The sequence below is a fragment of the Pundamilia nyererei genome, unplaced genomic scaffold (genome assembly GCF_000239375.1).
Source record: "Pundamilia nyererei isolate P.nyererei 1_Seehausen unplaced genomic scaffold, PunNye1.0 scaffold00051, whole genome shotgun sequence".
NCBI classification, from domain to species: domain Eukaryota; kingdom Metazoa; phylum Chordata; class Actinopteri; order Cichliformes; family Cichlidae; genus Pundamilia; species Pundamilia nyererei.
Window position 1 is genome coordinate 311,821 of NW_005187452.1, and position 14,777 is coordinate 326,597.

The 14,777-nt window shown below is 38.1% G+C and overlaps 2 protein-coding genes across 4 annotated transcripts; one reads left to right on the plus strand and one right to left on the minus strand.

Annotated features, from left to right (window-relative positions):
- Nucleotides 1-29: 29 nt before the first annotated feature.
- On the minus strand, nt 30-5,849 carry LOC102207515 (phenazine biosynthesis-like domain-containing protein 1). Of its 2 annotated transcripts, none has more exons than XM_005733258.1 (10): nt 5,792-5,849; nt 4,567-4,666; nt 1,977-2,075; nt 1,688-1,797; nt 1,518-1,547; nt 1,281-1,369; nt 964-1,055; nt 610-693; nt 359-421; nt 30-270 (listed from the first exon to the last, which is right to left on the minus strand). In XM_005733258.1, the coding sequence occupies exons 2-10, from the start codon at nt 4,625-4,627 to the stop codon at nt 158-160; spliced, it is 741 nt and encodes a 246-aa protein (XP_005733315.1). In that variant the 5' UTR covers nt 4,628-4,666; nt 5,792-5,849; the 3' UTR covers nt 30-157. The 2 variants fall into 2 exon arrangements, with proteins under 2 accessions (XP_005733315.1, XP_005733314.1); XM_005733257.1 differs by lacking the exon at nt 5,792-5,849 and adding an exon at nt 5,061-5,288.
- Nucleotides 5,806-14,770, plus strand: hnrnph3 (heterogeneous nuclear ribonucleoprotein H3 (2H9)). Of its 2 annotated transcripts, none has more exons than XM_005733255.1 (11): nt 5,806-5,862; nt 8,105-8,197; nt 8,619-8,774; nt 9,457-9,600; nt 10,776-10,914; nt 11,719-11,918; nt 12,084-12,179; nt 12,738-12,853; nt 13,145-13,280; nt 13,634-13,690; nt 13,804-14,770. In XM_005733255.1, exons 2-11 carry the CDS (start codon nt 8,110-8,112, stop codon nt 13,875-13,877), a joined length of 1,206 nt encoding a protein of 401 aa, XP_005733312.1. In that variant the 5' UTR covers nt 5,806-5,862; nt 8,105-8,109; the 3' UTR covers nt 13,878-14,770. The 2 variants fall into 2 exon arrangements, with proteins under 2 accessions (XP_005733312.1, XP_005733313.1); XM_005733256.2 differs by lacking the exon at nt 5,806-5,862 and adding an exon at nt 6,005-6,062.
- The last annotated feature ends 7 nt before the right edge of the window (nt 14,771-14,777 follow it).

Below are 14,777 nucleotides of genomic sequence, written 5' to 3' on the forward strand. Positions count from 1 at the left end.
ATTTCAGGATTGATCAGTCAGGACTTAAATGGTTTTTTTATTTTTTTTTATTTTATTTGAACCTTCTCATTTTTATTCAAGAGCCATAAAGTGTATCTGCAGGAACACGACAGCTGTGATAGCACATCAGTCACTGTCTTCTCGGATGTGTCTCAGCCTATAGTTTGATTGTTCCCTGCAGAATAGTGATGGTCTGTCCAGCTATGTTGATTCTTCCATCATCTCTCACTTCAAGTTCCAACTCGCCGCCACGACTAGAGCACTGGTAAGCTGCACAGGCACAGTAAGCCGATTGATAATGGATAAAAGTGGAACACAACATCAGTTATCAGATAAATGACACATTAGTAATACGTACCCAGCAATTTCTTCTTTCCTAGTTCGTCAGACCAGTAGCTGCCTAGGACTGTGTGGGCAGATCCTGCCAAAGCACATAAGCAGGAATAGGTTAACACTTTCTCTCAAAATGCATTAATAAGACACCTGTAAATGCATCCACTTTAGTCCAGCTGCTTATATGTAAATGTTTTTAGACACAAATGTTCAGAATTATGTTATTTGATGAATAATAACTATAGATTACATATTAGTGAAGGGCAATCATCTTACCAGTGACAGGATCCTCAGGGATGCCAACCCACGGAGCAAAGTTTCTGGAGTAAAAGTCATATCCCGGCTGGCAATCCGGTGATCCTGTTTCCACATTTTAGCAGCATTTGATATTTAATATTTGTTGGCAGAAACATTCAGTGAATTTTGTTATACAAATTAAAATGAGAGAGAAAATGCATTGAAGCTTTTCTGATGGTACATGGTGGGACAACACCTCACTTAAACACTTCATGTTGGGTTTTCTTTGGTTTATTCTTAAAGGGAAGCATTGACTGTTAAGTCTTCAATTTAATGGAATTGCTACATGTGGTCTGATCCAACAAGTATACAACTCTACACAGCTCCGATTACCTTTCATAGTGACGACGACGGCTCTGACTCTTCCACTTCTCTCACTATTCTGAAGAGCCACACTGTCAACTTTCAGATGGGTAAGCACGGAGCTGGAGAAAACACACAAAAAGCACATACACATTTACAAAAATGTGATGAGTGGGTGTAGAAGGCGAGTTGCTTGATTATTTGTTTGGCCTTCAAACATATGAATAAGCCCCACTACCTGGAAGCCTGAGAAATACAAATGTTTGAGACTTCATGAACAACAGGACCATGATTCAGATTCCTTTCAATTTGGCAACAAGCAAAGTTTTTTTTTTTTTTTTACTAACGTGTCACAGCTGTCAGCCAGTCGAATCAGCAGCTTCTTGGTGTTGTTGGACAGATACACTTCCTGAACCGGGAGGTTTCCCACTGCCGCCTGTGTCACACATGTAAAGGCAGAGACTTAGCTGAACACACACACACACACACACACACACACACACACACACACACACACACACACACACACACACAGGAATGTAGCTACACTTTCACAAACTGTTCACAAAAATGTGATTTCTGACCTTGATGGTATCTTTGAAGTCGTTGGGATCCTGAAATAAAAGGAGTTCAGAAAGAAAGCCATTTTACATACACTGTTAATAAAACAAAAGAATCGTTTTATTTATTTATTTTTGACATTACAGGATTTGATGAAAGTGTTTATGTAACTAAAGAGAAAAGTTTATTTTACCTGTCGTGTGGGGGGGTTCAGAGGAAAGTCCATGATGTACCCTTCCTCCTTCTGGGTGACGCACAGATCTCCACTCTTGGTCTCAAACACCAGGGTGGGGTTTACATTTTCTGAAAGAAAACATCCATTACATGGTTATATGCTGGCACCTCTTTGCTCCTTTTTGCAGTCAGCTGCATTGTGCGGTACAGGCATCTCTTAAAAAAAAAAAAAAATCGCTCCAGCAGCCTTTTGGTGTCACTTTTTCTTTTTTGGAAAAACATTTTCATGTGTAAATGTTGCATCTTACTGTTGTATTGGAACAGCACTGCTGCAGAGGCCAGAGTGGCATGACCACACAGATTGACTTCAGTGGTTGGTGTAAACCATCGAAGGCGGAACCTTGATCCTGTTAATCACACATTTAAGACTTTTTTTTCAATTTTGTTTTGGTTTTAGTTTCAAATACACAAAGTTAGGCAGTGCAGATAATGATGTTGGTAATTGGCTTACGTCCACAAAGGTCTTCAAGGTCAACTTAATGATTTATTGGTTAAAGATTGACTAAAAGACTTATAATTTAGTAACCATCATTCTTAAAAGTGTGGTGTGTTGTCAACGTATATAAAAGTACTGTAAAGATTTAAAACATGTCACATTTGACCTATGACCTCCCCTTCAAGGTCAAGACATCTAAACATTATAATAATGCTATATAGAGCTACTTAAAACTGTTTCTTACTGCCATTGAACTGTCAACATGCAGGCATATAGGGAAAGATACATGAGGTTTATAAATGCCACATTTCTTAGAACATTGACCTTTTCTTCAATGTCAATAGTATAATATATAAAAAGCTTATTAATGTCCATTTATTTCCAAATCAATACCAATTATAAAGGGATATATACAAAATACAATGCTATTAAATTAAATACTGCCCAGAGAGTGAGCAGTCTAAGCTGAGGTTTGTGCTCCGAGTATTTCTTTTTTGTAGTTTTCACACTGAAAAAGTAGCAAAGTAAACTAAAAGCAAACATACAGCATGCTGTGATTATTCATTTTTGAGCATGCTTGTGGTGTTGGACTCTGTCAGTGGAGTCAAAAGGGGACATAGAGAATCTGCTCATAGCTGGAAGTAATTAAATTGTGGGAGATGAGAAAAAATGTGGGAGATGGCTCTAGAAAACATCTGTGTGTCAGCAGAGAACTGCAAATGTCAGATGATATTTTTGGCAAATTACAAGAATACTGAACCCTTACTGCCATGGTTTGGGTTCACTTTTTACTTATTTAATTTAAATAACAGGCGCACTTTAAAAAGTCATATATGCTTTCATCTTATTACATTTGGACTTTTGTAATTCCCTCTAACCAGTTGTTTTTCTCTCCTTTCTCAGCAAATATAATTTAGAGTATTTTTCAAAAGTCACATTTTTAAGTCTGAAGTAAAACTTATTGTATCTGTTCCTGCTTCCTCTTTGTAAATAATACCTGCATTCCTCTTGGACAAACTGCACACTGCAGTTTTTCACTGTGACAGCTTGTTGCACAATTCTTTGGACTCCATACAATGTAACATTGTTACCTGACAGACTGCTGAGGACAGGTATTTTTCAGTTTGTGCACGCAGTGAGTGAAATGCTCTGTGTGTGTTTAACTGCAAAGGAACACTAAACATAAGCTAATGAACAGATAAACCTAACTTGGAAGAATAATGAGCTCCTGCTAATGGTTGTGGGTCCTTAATTCTGCCTAATGGCACTAGTTTGATTTTGCTGAAGGCTAACCTTTTGTGACGCTCTTATGCAATCCAAAATTTGTAATTGACATTTCCTAATAGGTACAAAGTGCCATGAAATAGACTTTGTGGTGATTTGAATATATTTTTCTCTAATTTAACTGTATTTTGATCCTTAAATGTCTGTTCTCTGTGGCAAAACTTCAAAGTTTTAATTGTGTGACAGTGTCACATCTTCCTATGGTCACTAGCAGATATTTATGTCCTCAATAGTAACCTGGAAGCTGAACTTCTTGCTAAATTTTCATCCTAATACCAGCTATCTCAGGGGGGGCAGTTTGCTTTCATTGAGTAGATTTGTCCTTTTTACAGATAAACTTTTTTCACTTTTTTTGTAATCTCAGGCAGACTGATCCAGGCTTTTTTCTTCATCACATTTAGACTATTTTAATTCCCTCTATGGAAGGCTCAGCCAAAAGTCCCTGCCCTTATCTGCCTTGTTCAAACTTTAGCTGCCTGAGACGAGAAGAGCCAAGATCACATTACTCCCACTACATTAGACTTATTCAATATAGAATTGAGTTTAAACTTTGCTTTATTGTTTGAACAGCCTTACATGACTTCACTCACCTGGTTAACAGAGCCACGGCCTTGATTCAGACCTTCCTAACTGTTCCTGCTGCTCACATCTTTACAAAAAGAGATCTGGCATTTTCTCTTAGACCCTCACAGCTGTGCAAATTCTTCACCACTCCTCACAACTTTTTTTTTTTTTTTAAATAGTGACTCCTTTTTTTCCTATCATACAATTTCCTTGACTCATTTATTTCACTTGTCATATTATTCAAGTTTTGTGTTGTGTTTTTATTTTTTGTTTTATTTCAGTCTGGTTTTTTTTTCTGTAAACCATTTTGCAACGATTATATACATAAGCTTTATTATTATCATCATTCTTATGACTATAAATTCATACAAACTTGTTAATCTATATTGAAAATTTCTATCCTGCACCTATAGGGGCTACTTTAAAGTTTAAGCAGCATGTGAGCCGTACACCATACTGTACACTTTTGAAAGAGAGCTTTCCATTACAGCAATACAATCTAAGAGGCTTTGGAATTGGCAAGGCAAAAGTGATCTGTATTAAAACAGACATACCTGTAGTAAAGCTATCAGAGGGATTCGTCCTGGTGATGAAAGCAGTTTCTGAGAGGTTCATCTCTGCTGCTATCTTGTGATACAAGTCATCACTCAGCTCCTGTTAGAAACACACGATTTAACGAGCAAATGATAGTGTCCTGAGCTGCTTTGACCAGCTAATGATTGTAAGCTTCTGGTAGACAAACAGAGGAAGTTTGCTCACTGAAAATGAATAAACATTAAATAAGTTAATTGGAAGCAGCAGCCTGATGTGTCTTATTCAGTTCTTGTGTGATAGCACAGTTTTCAGGGGAACGCAACAAACCACTTTCATTTTCATAGTTGAATTTACAAAAGATTGTTTAAGTTAAAATACTTTTAAAAACACATCTTGTCGAGTTTGTTTTGCAGAAAGAATTTCTGTTTCTGGTCTGCACTTGTGCGAAGCACCGATGCAGGCCGCCATAGCGCAGGACTAAACATTAAGCTTTGACCTAAATATTCTTACTCACACGCTGAAGTGGACAAACTGCCGCTGGGTTTCCCCTGAACGGTAAATTGGTGAAGGCATCCAGCGTGAACACTGGTATCTCCATTGTAGGTGAGCGAAAGAAGACGAAAACGGCTTGGAAGTTAAGAGCCTCCGTCCTTCAGCACGGATTTTGATGGAAAGGGTCCACACGCAGTGCTGTGGATGGACTTTTGACCCTCCCTCTGCATGTGTTTTTTCTCTCTCCTTGCAGCCTATCCTATTTTCCACTTGTTTTAGTCACATTTAGGCATAACCGGTTTGCGACTGTAGTAGAATGAGTATGTGTTTAAGACTACAAACTTTACCCCTTAAGATAGTCACTTAACTGTGGTTATTTGACAATCTAAAAATAACATTTTTAATGCGATAAATACTGTTTTGTATTGTATAGATATCCAGAATATGCATGACTAGTCTTACAATATTTTGAGAGAGTGATTAATTTATGATTATAGACACACAAAAAATCCGACTACCCTGACGATAGTTTAGTCTTAAACGCATAATCTAGATTTTGAGTTTACAATAACGGGCACGCTGAATATTTGGTAAATTTGTATTTTTATTACATGTCCCAGATACCAGCTCTCTTTGGAGTCGTAAACACAAGCGTCATATCAATAAGCAATTTGGAAAACACGGACTAGTAACAGAAAAAAAAGACGCTAGAATGAATCAACGTTTATAAACCGAAATCTCGCGAGAACATACCTGTGCAAGTTTGCTGGCAGTGTCACCTGAGGCACGGGGCAGGAGCAGGAGACCGGGGATAAGAGGAAGCGGTGAGATAATTTTACCGGTTCACTCATTGCTAACTGTGGATGTGTTTCTTTATGGAGTTGTGTTTTGACATCCAGTGAAGACGCAGGACCGTTAAAACGAGAATTCGTTTGTCCTGTACGTTTGACCGCTGTCTGTGTCCTACAGTTAGCCTTAGCGGCTAGTCTGCTAAATGCTAATGTTGCCGAGCTAACGTTTTCGCGTAAGTCTGGCTTACGAGAAACATATAACTAGTATGAATATTAGACTGATGGATACTCAGATTTGGAGAACTTTTTATTAAGATGCCGTCTTGCGTTTAAAGGATCAAGTTGGGTATAAGTTGAACTCCGACTAGGTTAGCTAGCGCGGCTCTCGAATTTTTAGCACAACACAGCTGGAAGGAGGAAGTATCAGACCATAGCTATTTAAGCTGTTCTGGCCGCTGCAAAGATACAGAAAGTCGTTATTAGATATGTTCTTTGAAAGCTTTTGTGTCATATGTTACTAATAGTTATTTACTTTGTTTTATTGTACAGTTCCGGCGAGGTTTGTTGTCGGTTTAATCTGAATTTAAAAGTAAAAAAAGAGTCTAGTCTGTCACTGCGTCGACATACCCGCAAATGTTAAAATATGAGCTGAATGCAAACTATCCGGATAGATGCACCAGTAAACATTTAATCTCAGTGTTAACTTTTGCCAAACCTGTTGCTCTTGCAAATCGGTTGACAAAAATAGGATTGAAGGGGAAGATTCGGCAACAACTCGAGTGATCTTATTTATGTTTAATAAGCCAAATTCCTTTAAATTAATTATTCCTTCAGCTTTTATTTACCAGATTAAAATTGAGGCCATCATGCCCACACTTAACAATGAGGGATTGTTAGTGCAGCCTAACTTTGTTTTTAAATTCTTTTTAAAATTCATTTTGTGTGTAAAGCACACACGGGGGATGTTGGCTATCTCAGGATCTTACTCACAAGTGAGGGCAGAAAGGGATTGGATGTCGGGCTGAGGCTTTTTTTTTTTTTTTTTTTTGCAGTGATGCAGATGCCGAACCGGATTTTTGTGATACAGAGAGACCTGAACGTGAAAGAAAAGCTGTCAATTTACCGATTGATATACGTCCTTACCCTCACCTATGGTTATGAGCTCTGGGTTGTGGCTGAAAGAATGAGATCACAGATACAAATGGCGGAAATTAGTTTTCTCCTAAGGGTCGCTAGCCTCTCTCTTTTTAAGATGGGTTGAGGAGTTCAGCCAAGCCACAGGCATTCAGAGTAGAGCCACTACTCCTGCACATTGAAAGGAGCTAGTTTGAATATCTCAGGCATCTGATTTGGATGCCTCCTGGGCGAGGTGTTCTGGGCATGTCCTACTGGAAGAAAGCCCTAGGTATTCCCAGGACACTTTGGAGTGCCTTGGTGTTCTCCTGAATGAGCTATAGGAGGTGCCTGGGGAGAGGGAGGTCTGGGTTTCTCTGCTTAGGCTGCTGACCTCACGATCTGGCCCCAGAGAAGCAGGAGAAGATGAATGGTCAAGTACTGTTTGCAAGCCAGAAGCATTAAAAATTTTCCATTTCATTATCATTAACAGTGAATGCACACATTATTAAAATGCACACCAGAATGAAAAGAAAAATAGTAATAGCAAATAGTAATTCATAACAATAAATGCAATAAACTTTTTTTTAAAGTTTGTTCAGTGTCCAGTACCCCCAGAGCAAATGACCAGAATACTTTTGGTCCTTTATATAGATCTGGCACAGGACTCCACATAGTGACCCACGCTTGTTGGTCAGCAAGACTAGAAGCATAATGTTTAGAGATACACTAAATATGATTTTTCTCGGCCGATTCAGATTTGTTTTTGAAGTCTGACCTGCCGATCCCTATTTTCTAAGAACAACAAATGACAACACATGGAAATGAATATCTACTCATCTTCAATGCTAATATGAGCTGCTTTCTTGCCACAAGGAGTAGCCACAGCAGGTAGTGTCCCCCTTTTTTTTTTTTTTTTTTTTGGGGGGACGACTGTTTCGAACTGGAAAACTATACACCCTTACTGACGCATCCGACTGGAATAGAGCCAGTACCTTTTTTTTTTTTTTTGGCAAATGAATGTTAATCATAACACTGTGGAGTCAGCTTCAATGCAAAATATCAATTTTGTAATAAATGGATTATTAAACTTAAGAATTCATAACTAAGCAAGTGTTGCTGACACAAATGTCTTTCTGCTGTGTTGTGCCGTCTGTGACAGTGAGGATGTCTTTGAATGACGAGGGGTACGTGGTTCGGATCAGAGGACTTCCCTGGTCCTGCACACAGGAGGAGGTGGCCAGTTTCTTTTCTGGTGAGGAAACAGACGTCTTTACATCCTCAGACAAGACCTTAGCTGTTAGTGTTGAAATTGTCACTAGACTAGTTAAATCACTTAGCATGGCATTTAAGTTTGCATGCACAAGTCTTTTGTAGCACATCTGTTTTTGTTATATGCCACACTATTCAAATTTCAGTAGCAATATCAAAGAGCCAAGGGTATCAAGAAAAATGGAAATTATGACCAAAGAATTGGATAAAACATCCAAGCTTACAAGATGATTTTTAGGACAATAATGTAAAGGTTGTTTATTACTTATCCAAACTTATCTTGAATGCCTGAACTTGGATGTTTAATTTTTTTTTTTTTTTTTTTGCAATGGTTCCTTACCATTACCTCTTCTCTAGCAGAAGACATCAGTTTAAAAACTTGACGCAATCTCTCTTATGTTTAGACTGTGACATCGCGGGAAAAGTAAATGGAGTGTGTTTCACATACTCAAAAGAAGGCCGTCCGAGTGGAGAGGCATTTATTGAGCTGAAAACAGCAGAAGATTTCAAGAATGCTCTTGCGAAGGACCGTAAATACATGGGGCACCGATATATAGAAGGTAAGCAAACTGGTTAAAACTGAGCAACAGATTTGAATGTTAAGGACCCTACACACTGAACACGTTGAATTTTGCAATGTGATCCAGGAGTTAAAGCTGTATCACGCTGCTTTTGTACACATTTCACAATGTCAGTGGGGCGATTTGAACTATTATTAGCAGAGTTGGCAACACATAAGGAGGTATCAATCATTCTAGAGAGGCGTCACCGTTTAGCTCTGCGTCTGAGGTAAAATGGTATTATTTTACCATTTCTATCTCATTGTGTATTCAGTCCCAGTGTGCAATCTGAGTTACAGGTACACTTGCTGCCAGATACAGTGATCTGATTGGTTACATCTGTTTATTCAGATCCATAAAATCGAGCTTGGTTCAAAATAAAAGCAAATGCCCCAAATTCATCAACTGAAATTATGCGGTCAGTGTGAACTGCTGTGTTAAGAAAAGGTGAGTCAGAAGAATATTTTTAATGCAAGAAATAGTTACATTTTACGCGTCTGGTGCATAAAGGTTTTTTTTTTCTTTTTCTTTGTATCATTAATGGTTCATAAAGCAGCAGTTATTCAGTTATATTGGGTTCCTCATTTGCATATGAAGCCTTTAAGAAAACTGTAATGAACATGTTTAAGTTTAATTTATGACCAGCATGTGATGTTTGTGAGTCTCTGTCTGTCCAAATCAGTGTTCAAGTCGAACCGTAGTGAGATGGACTGGGTGCTGAAGCGTAGCGGTCCTGCTGACTATGACAGCTGCAGTGGCTGCATGCTGAGACTTAGAGGCCTGCCCTTTGGCTGCAGTAAGGAGGAGATTGTTCAGTTTTTCTCAGGTACATGAACACTGAGACTTTTGGGTAAATACTACATAAAGTTGTATTGATGTTACAGTAGATATTTTAGTCTGAAGGATAGTTTTTCAGTGCTGTAGTTTGTGTGTTTTTTTTTATTTTTTTTATTGTTATTCAGAACACCGTAGCAGTCAAATGAGATGCAACCATAAATTAAATTTAAGACAAACACTTAAGAGAGCCCTTTGTCGCTTCATTGCAATATAGACCTTGTGCAGAATATTTAAAAAGGCTATAAAAAGACGTCTTTTAAAAAAAAAAAAAAAAAAAAAATAGAGCCGTCAACTTCACATGATCTTCACTATAAACAGGGCTATATTAGGAAATGTGATGTGGATCATTAAAAGGAAAAAAAGAAATCCAAATACTGCCAACTTCACTTTGAACAGTGCTTTTCACTTTTGCCACTAAACCCCATTGCAATACATAGGCATATGCTAACCTTCAGAGTAGATTGACAGGTTATTAAACTTAACATGATTAACTGTGACTAAGTTATTAAACATGTCTGCGTGTTCTAATGTGTGTTTGTTCTTGCAGATTAGTCATGCTGTGCTTACTAATTTGTCCTTGTCCGAATTGTTAGTAGTACAGCAATGATGTTGGTGTTCTGTTAGTCCATTATTTAGCACATTTGTATGACTTAAGATGCCATAGCTCCTAAAGTATTTAATAATAGAATGAGCTGGGCTGTTTTGGCTGAGGGAAGACAATCCCATAAAACTGATCTGGGGTCAGTATTAATGACACTGGCATTGGCTATCTAGGATAATATACACTAATGATTAATATAGATGGATACTAATATTATATTTTTTTCAGATAAAGCATAATTTGGCCATTGTGCTACATATACTCTGTAGTTGTTGTTGTTGTTTTTTTTAAAAACAACAACAACAAAACAAAGGTGAACATACAGTGGCTTATAAGCTGACTCCAGGGCAGTTTTTTTTTTTCTTCTGTTCCACTGCTGAGCAGCAAGTGTAAAGTCAGTCCCCTAAGATGCTCCTATTTTAAGTAGTATGAGATAATACAGCTGTTGTTTATTTGCTTTAATGACCCATTAATCCTTAAAGCTCCACTGATGTAGTGGGTGTTGTACAATCAATTCTATCAGTCTACCTACCGACCTATGTATTTGTGTGCTTGGGTTAAAGGGTTGAGAATCGTGCCAAATGGGATAACTCTGCCAGTGGACTACCAGGGGAGGAGCACAGGGGAAGCCTTCGTGCAGTTTGCCTCAAAGGAGATAGCAGAAAAGGCTCTGGGGAAACACAAGGAAAGAATAGGGCACAGGTGGGACAGATGGGAAAGGGACGGGCTGGACTGGGTTGGGCTTCTGTTAACAGCATTTAATGGGTGGTGATATTAGAATAATTGTGGTATTATTGGGTTGGGGTCTGAATATAAGCATGGGTGGATGTGCTAGTGTGATTATTATTATTTATTTTTTATTTTTGGTAAAACTGATAAAATGGTAATTAATAATGGGTGGATCATGTTATATTTATTTTTATGCTAATAAGCTTAATTGGTTTATATTGTAATTAAATGTGAAATATTGGGATGGTCTGTCTGTTTTTTCAAATAAAGGTTGGTGTATTATTTTTGTCATAGACAATTTTCCCGTGTTCATTTAAGATATGGGAGCTCTATTTAATTGCCTTACAGAAACATTTGGGTTTAATAAATGATTCATTGGTCCTTATTTTATGACCTTCGTTGATTTATGTAGATCATTTATTATGGGTGGGGGGTATAAGTATAGAATTAAAACAAACAGCCAGCACAGGTTCAACCATTAAAGCAGAGAAACAATAAAGCACCTAAAAGCCCTGTAATGATTTCCTTGGCTGTAAGTAACAGTGGTGAGGTTGGTGTAGAAATCCTTTACTTCAGCCTTAAGCCCAGCTAGTGAGATTTTGAGGTCAATCATTCAGACCACTGATTAGAATATTTCTACTTTTGTGTCTTTATCTTCTCTCTGTAAATTATATCTATGTTTGTAACCTTAATTGAGCCACTTCAACACCTTAACCCTCTCCTCTGCCTCTTGTTTTTTTTTTTATCCTGCGTATCTCTATGTACCTCATATTTCAGGTACATAGAGATTTTTAAGAGCAGTCGTAATGAAATCAGAGCCTACTATGAGGTGCCCCGGCGGGGAATGGGAGCCCAGAGACCAGGGCCCTATGATAGACCAATGATGAGCGGCCCCAGAGGAGGGTTTTTTGGTCCTTCTCCTGGCCGTGGTGCCACCATGATGGATAATATGAGGAGTGGAGGTGGTTACGGAGGAGGTAAGCAGTTTTTGTCTGACCCTGTAGAAAAGGACCTTCAGTTATATTCAGAATAAATTATATTCAGTTCTCTCTCATTCTGCTGGTGTAAAGAGCCTTGTTTCACCTGTAGTGTATCTGTGAGCGGTGAACTGCAGATTGCCTTTGCTGTGTTACTGTGTCCAGGTTACAGTAACTTTGACAACTACAACGGGTTCAACAACTACTGTTTTGGCAACGGCATGTTTGACGAGCGAGTGAGAGGAGAGAGGGGAGGAAGAGGTAAAGTTCAGATTTTATTTGCCTTTCAGAGTTGTGTATTTGGAGTTTAGTGCCCCTGCTGAAAGGCTGAAATATTTTCTGATATTTGGTGATTACATTTGGTTAATTGCATTTTATTTTTCTCAAACATGTACTTTATCTGCACAAAACATTTGTTAATGAAAACAGGAATGTGCTTGGATGTTTAGTAAGTTGCCCAAGGACATTTTAAAATACGGATGAAGGAACTGAGGATTCCTGCACTGCCAAGCTTCTGAATAGTAGACCAACCCTCTCTGAATCTAAAAACTGAAAACAAGATTTTTGGGGCCCACAGTTGCAAACTGAGTAACCAGTGAGGAACGTAACTTGTCTATCCAGAAGATATGTTTAAAAACCACGTGTACTACTACACCACACACCCCTGTTTCAAATGATTAAAATAGAAAATAACTTCTGAGCAATTTCAGACTTCTACATGTTCCAGCTTGTATGATTTGAAACTAAAATCATTCAAAAGGCTTTTGAAATACTGAATTACTGTTTTGTTTTTCTCTCCGCCCCACCACCACCACTTAGGAGTGGGAAGCCATGGTTACAGTAGTCAGAGTGATGTCAGCTCAGGCTTTCATAGCGGTCATTTCGTCCATATGAGGGGTCTACCTTTCCGTGCCACAGAGGGAGACATCGCTAAAGTAAGAAAACGCTAATCTGATGATTTGTCTTAATGTCTGGATCAAGCATATCAAACTCTGTGGATTTAACTGAAAATATTTTTATTAGGTGGCAGAAAACTGCATTATTCAGTTGAGTGTGTCACGTGTGAGAGAGGGTTTTCATACTTTCTCATTTTTGAAGTTAGAAGTTGGAAATGTATTATCTATGTGGGAACCCAACCTGTCCAGTCCTTTAGATATGAGATGTCTGGTTTCTGCTCATGTCTTAAAATATCCAGAATTGTATTAACCTTCATTTATTTTTCACAGTTCTTCTCTCCTTTGAACCCGTTAAGGATCCACATCGATATGGCTCCCAACGGCAAGTCAACTGGAGAAGCAGACGTGGAGTTTCGCTCCCATGAAGATGCCGTGGCCGCCATGTCCAAAGACAAAAACCACATGCGTATGATTTGGCTTTTTTTTTTTTCTCTCTCTCTCCCCTCAAGCCAGTGTTTCCATTACTCTCACTCAGAGATACTTGTCAACTCACAGCAGAGATGCAGAATAAGGCAGAGTGGAAAAATTAAAATTAAAATGTCAGTGAGGCAGAATTAACATAGGAATACATTTTAAGGAGGTTAGTCTTCCTATTGAGCTTAGACCAAGTGTCTAAGATATTTCAGCTTGATTATCTTTACTAATCAGTTTCAGATAAATGCATACATGTCATTTACATTAATGTCTAACAATATTTATTTTTAAATGAAACGTCCATAAACCTCTTTGACTGATTGGGTTGATGTTGGTTTTCCACAGAACATCGCTACATCGAGCTGTTTCTTAACTCGACAGCCAGCGGTGCCGCTGAAATGAGTGAGTTTTAACAGTGTTTTGTTCAGCTTGATACAGTTTCATTATACATTTATAATTTTGAGAATGAATTTGATCATTTTCAAACCAAATGATCTTTTTTGAAAACCTTTCAGGCCGTGGCAGCGGTGGTTACTATAGTAACTCAGGAGGAAGCTCCCGGAGCAGCGGGCTGCGAGGTGCATACTGATGATGTCATCCCACAGCTCCAGTCCATCCTGGCGTTCATGTCACGTCTCTGAAGGCCACATTTAATCAATGAGTGTTTCTAAGCAGGAAAGCTGACGTGAAGTTCCACATTTTCTTTCCTTTTTGTTTTTGGGTTTTTTTGGGTTTTAAAAAAAAAAAAAGGCAGAATGAAAAAAGTAAGACACAGACATGACCACAACGAGCACTATTTTCACACTATTCCTAGAAGCATATGAAGAACAACATTGCTTACACGGAGATAAAAATCCCGGAGCTGTCACAGGTGCTGAACGTGGTCAACTGGTCATGTCAAAGGATTCATGTTTCTTAAAATTGAAGATTGTAGTACAGTTTATCTGAATACACAAAAATACAGAAAAGATACAAATTGCAGAAAGAGATGTCTTTTGTAATTATATTTTATGGAATGGTATTAAGAGCGTTACATCTGAATGCATTAGTTTTTGACGACTTTAGTGGGATGCACCTTTTTTTTTTTTTTTTTAATTCTCCAGTGCAGCAGGAGCTTCATCCCACAGAGCAACAGCTGTGGTGTTTGATATGTAAGGGGTGGGTGGATTGCTTTGGTTTGGGTATCTCGTTGCAAGTCTTCATAGGTTGCGGTCTTAATCTTGATTGAAGTGTGTTCAGATAATAACATCCATTTGACCTTGACTTCAGATCAGCTTTTCTGGTTGAGAATGTTTTGTAAATGTGAGCCTGTGTGTTTTTTATGAATGTTTTCACAGTTCATTACAGAATTTAAAAAAAATAAGTTGAAATATTATATTCCACTCTCAAAGAGTGGAATTAAAATAAAGTCTATATTTGAGCTGTAAGATAGCTTGTGCAGCTGTTGTACATTTTGCCTAATAAATTTTATATTTAATTGTCTTTCTGA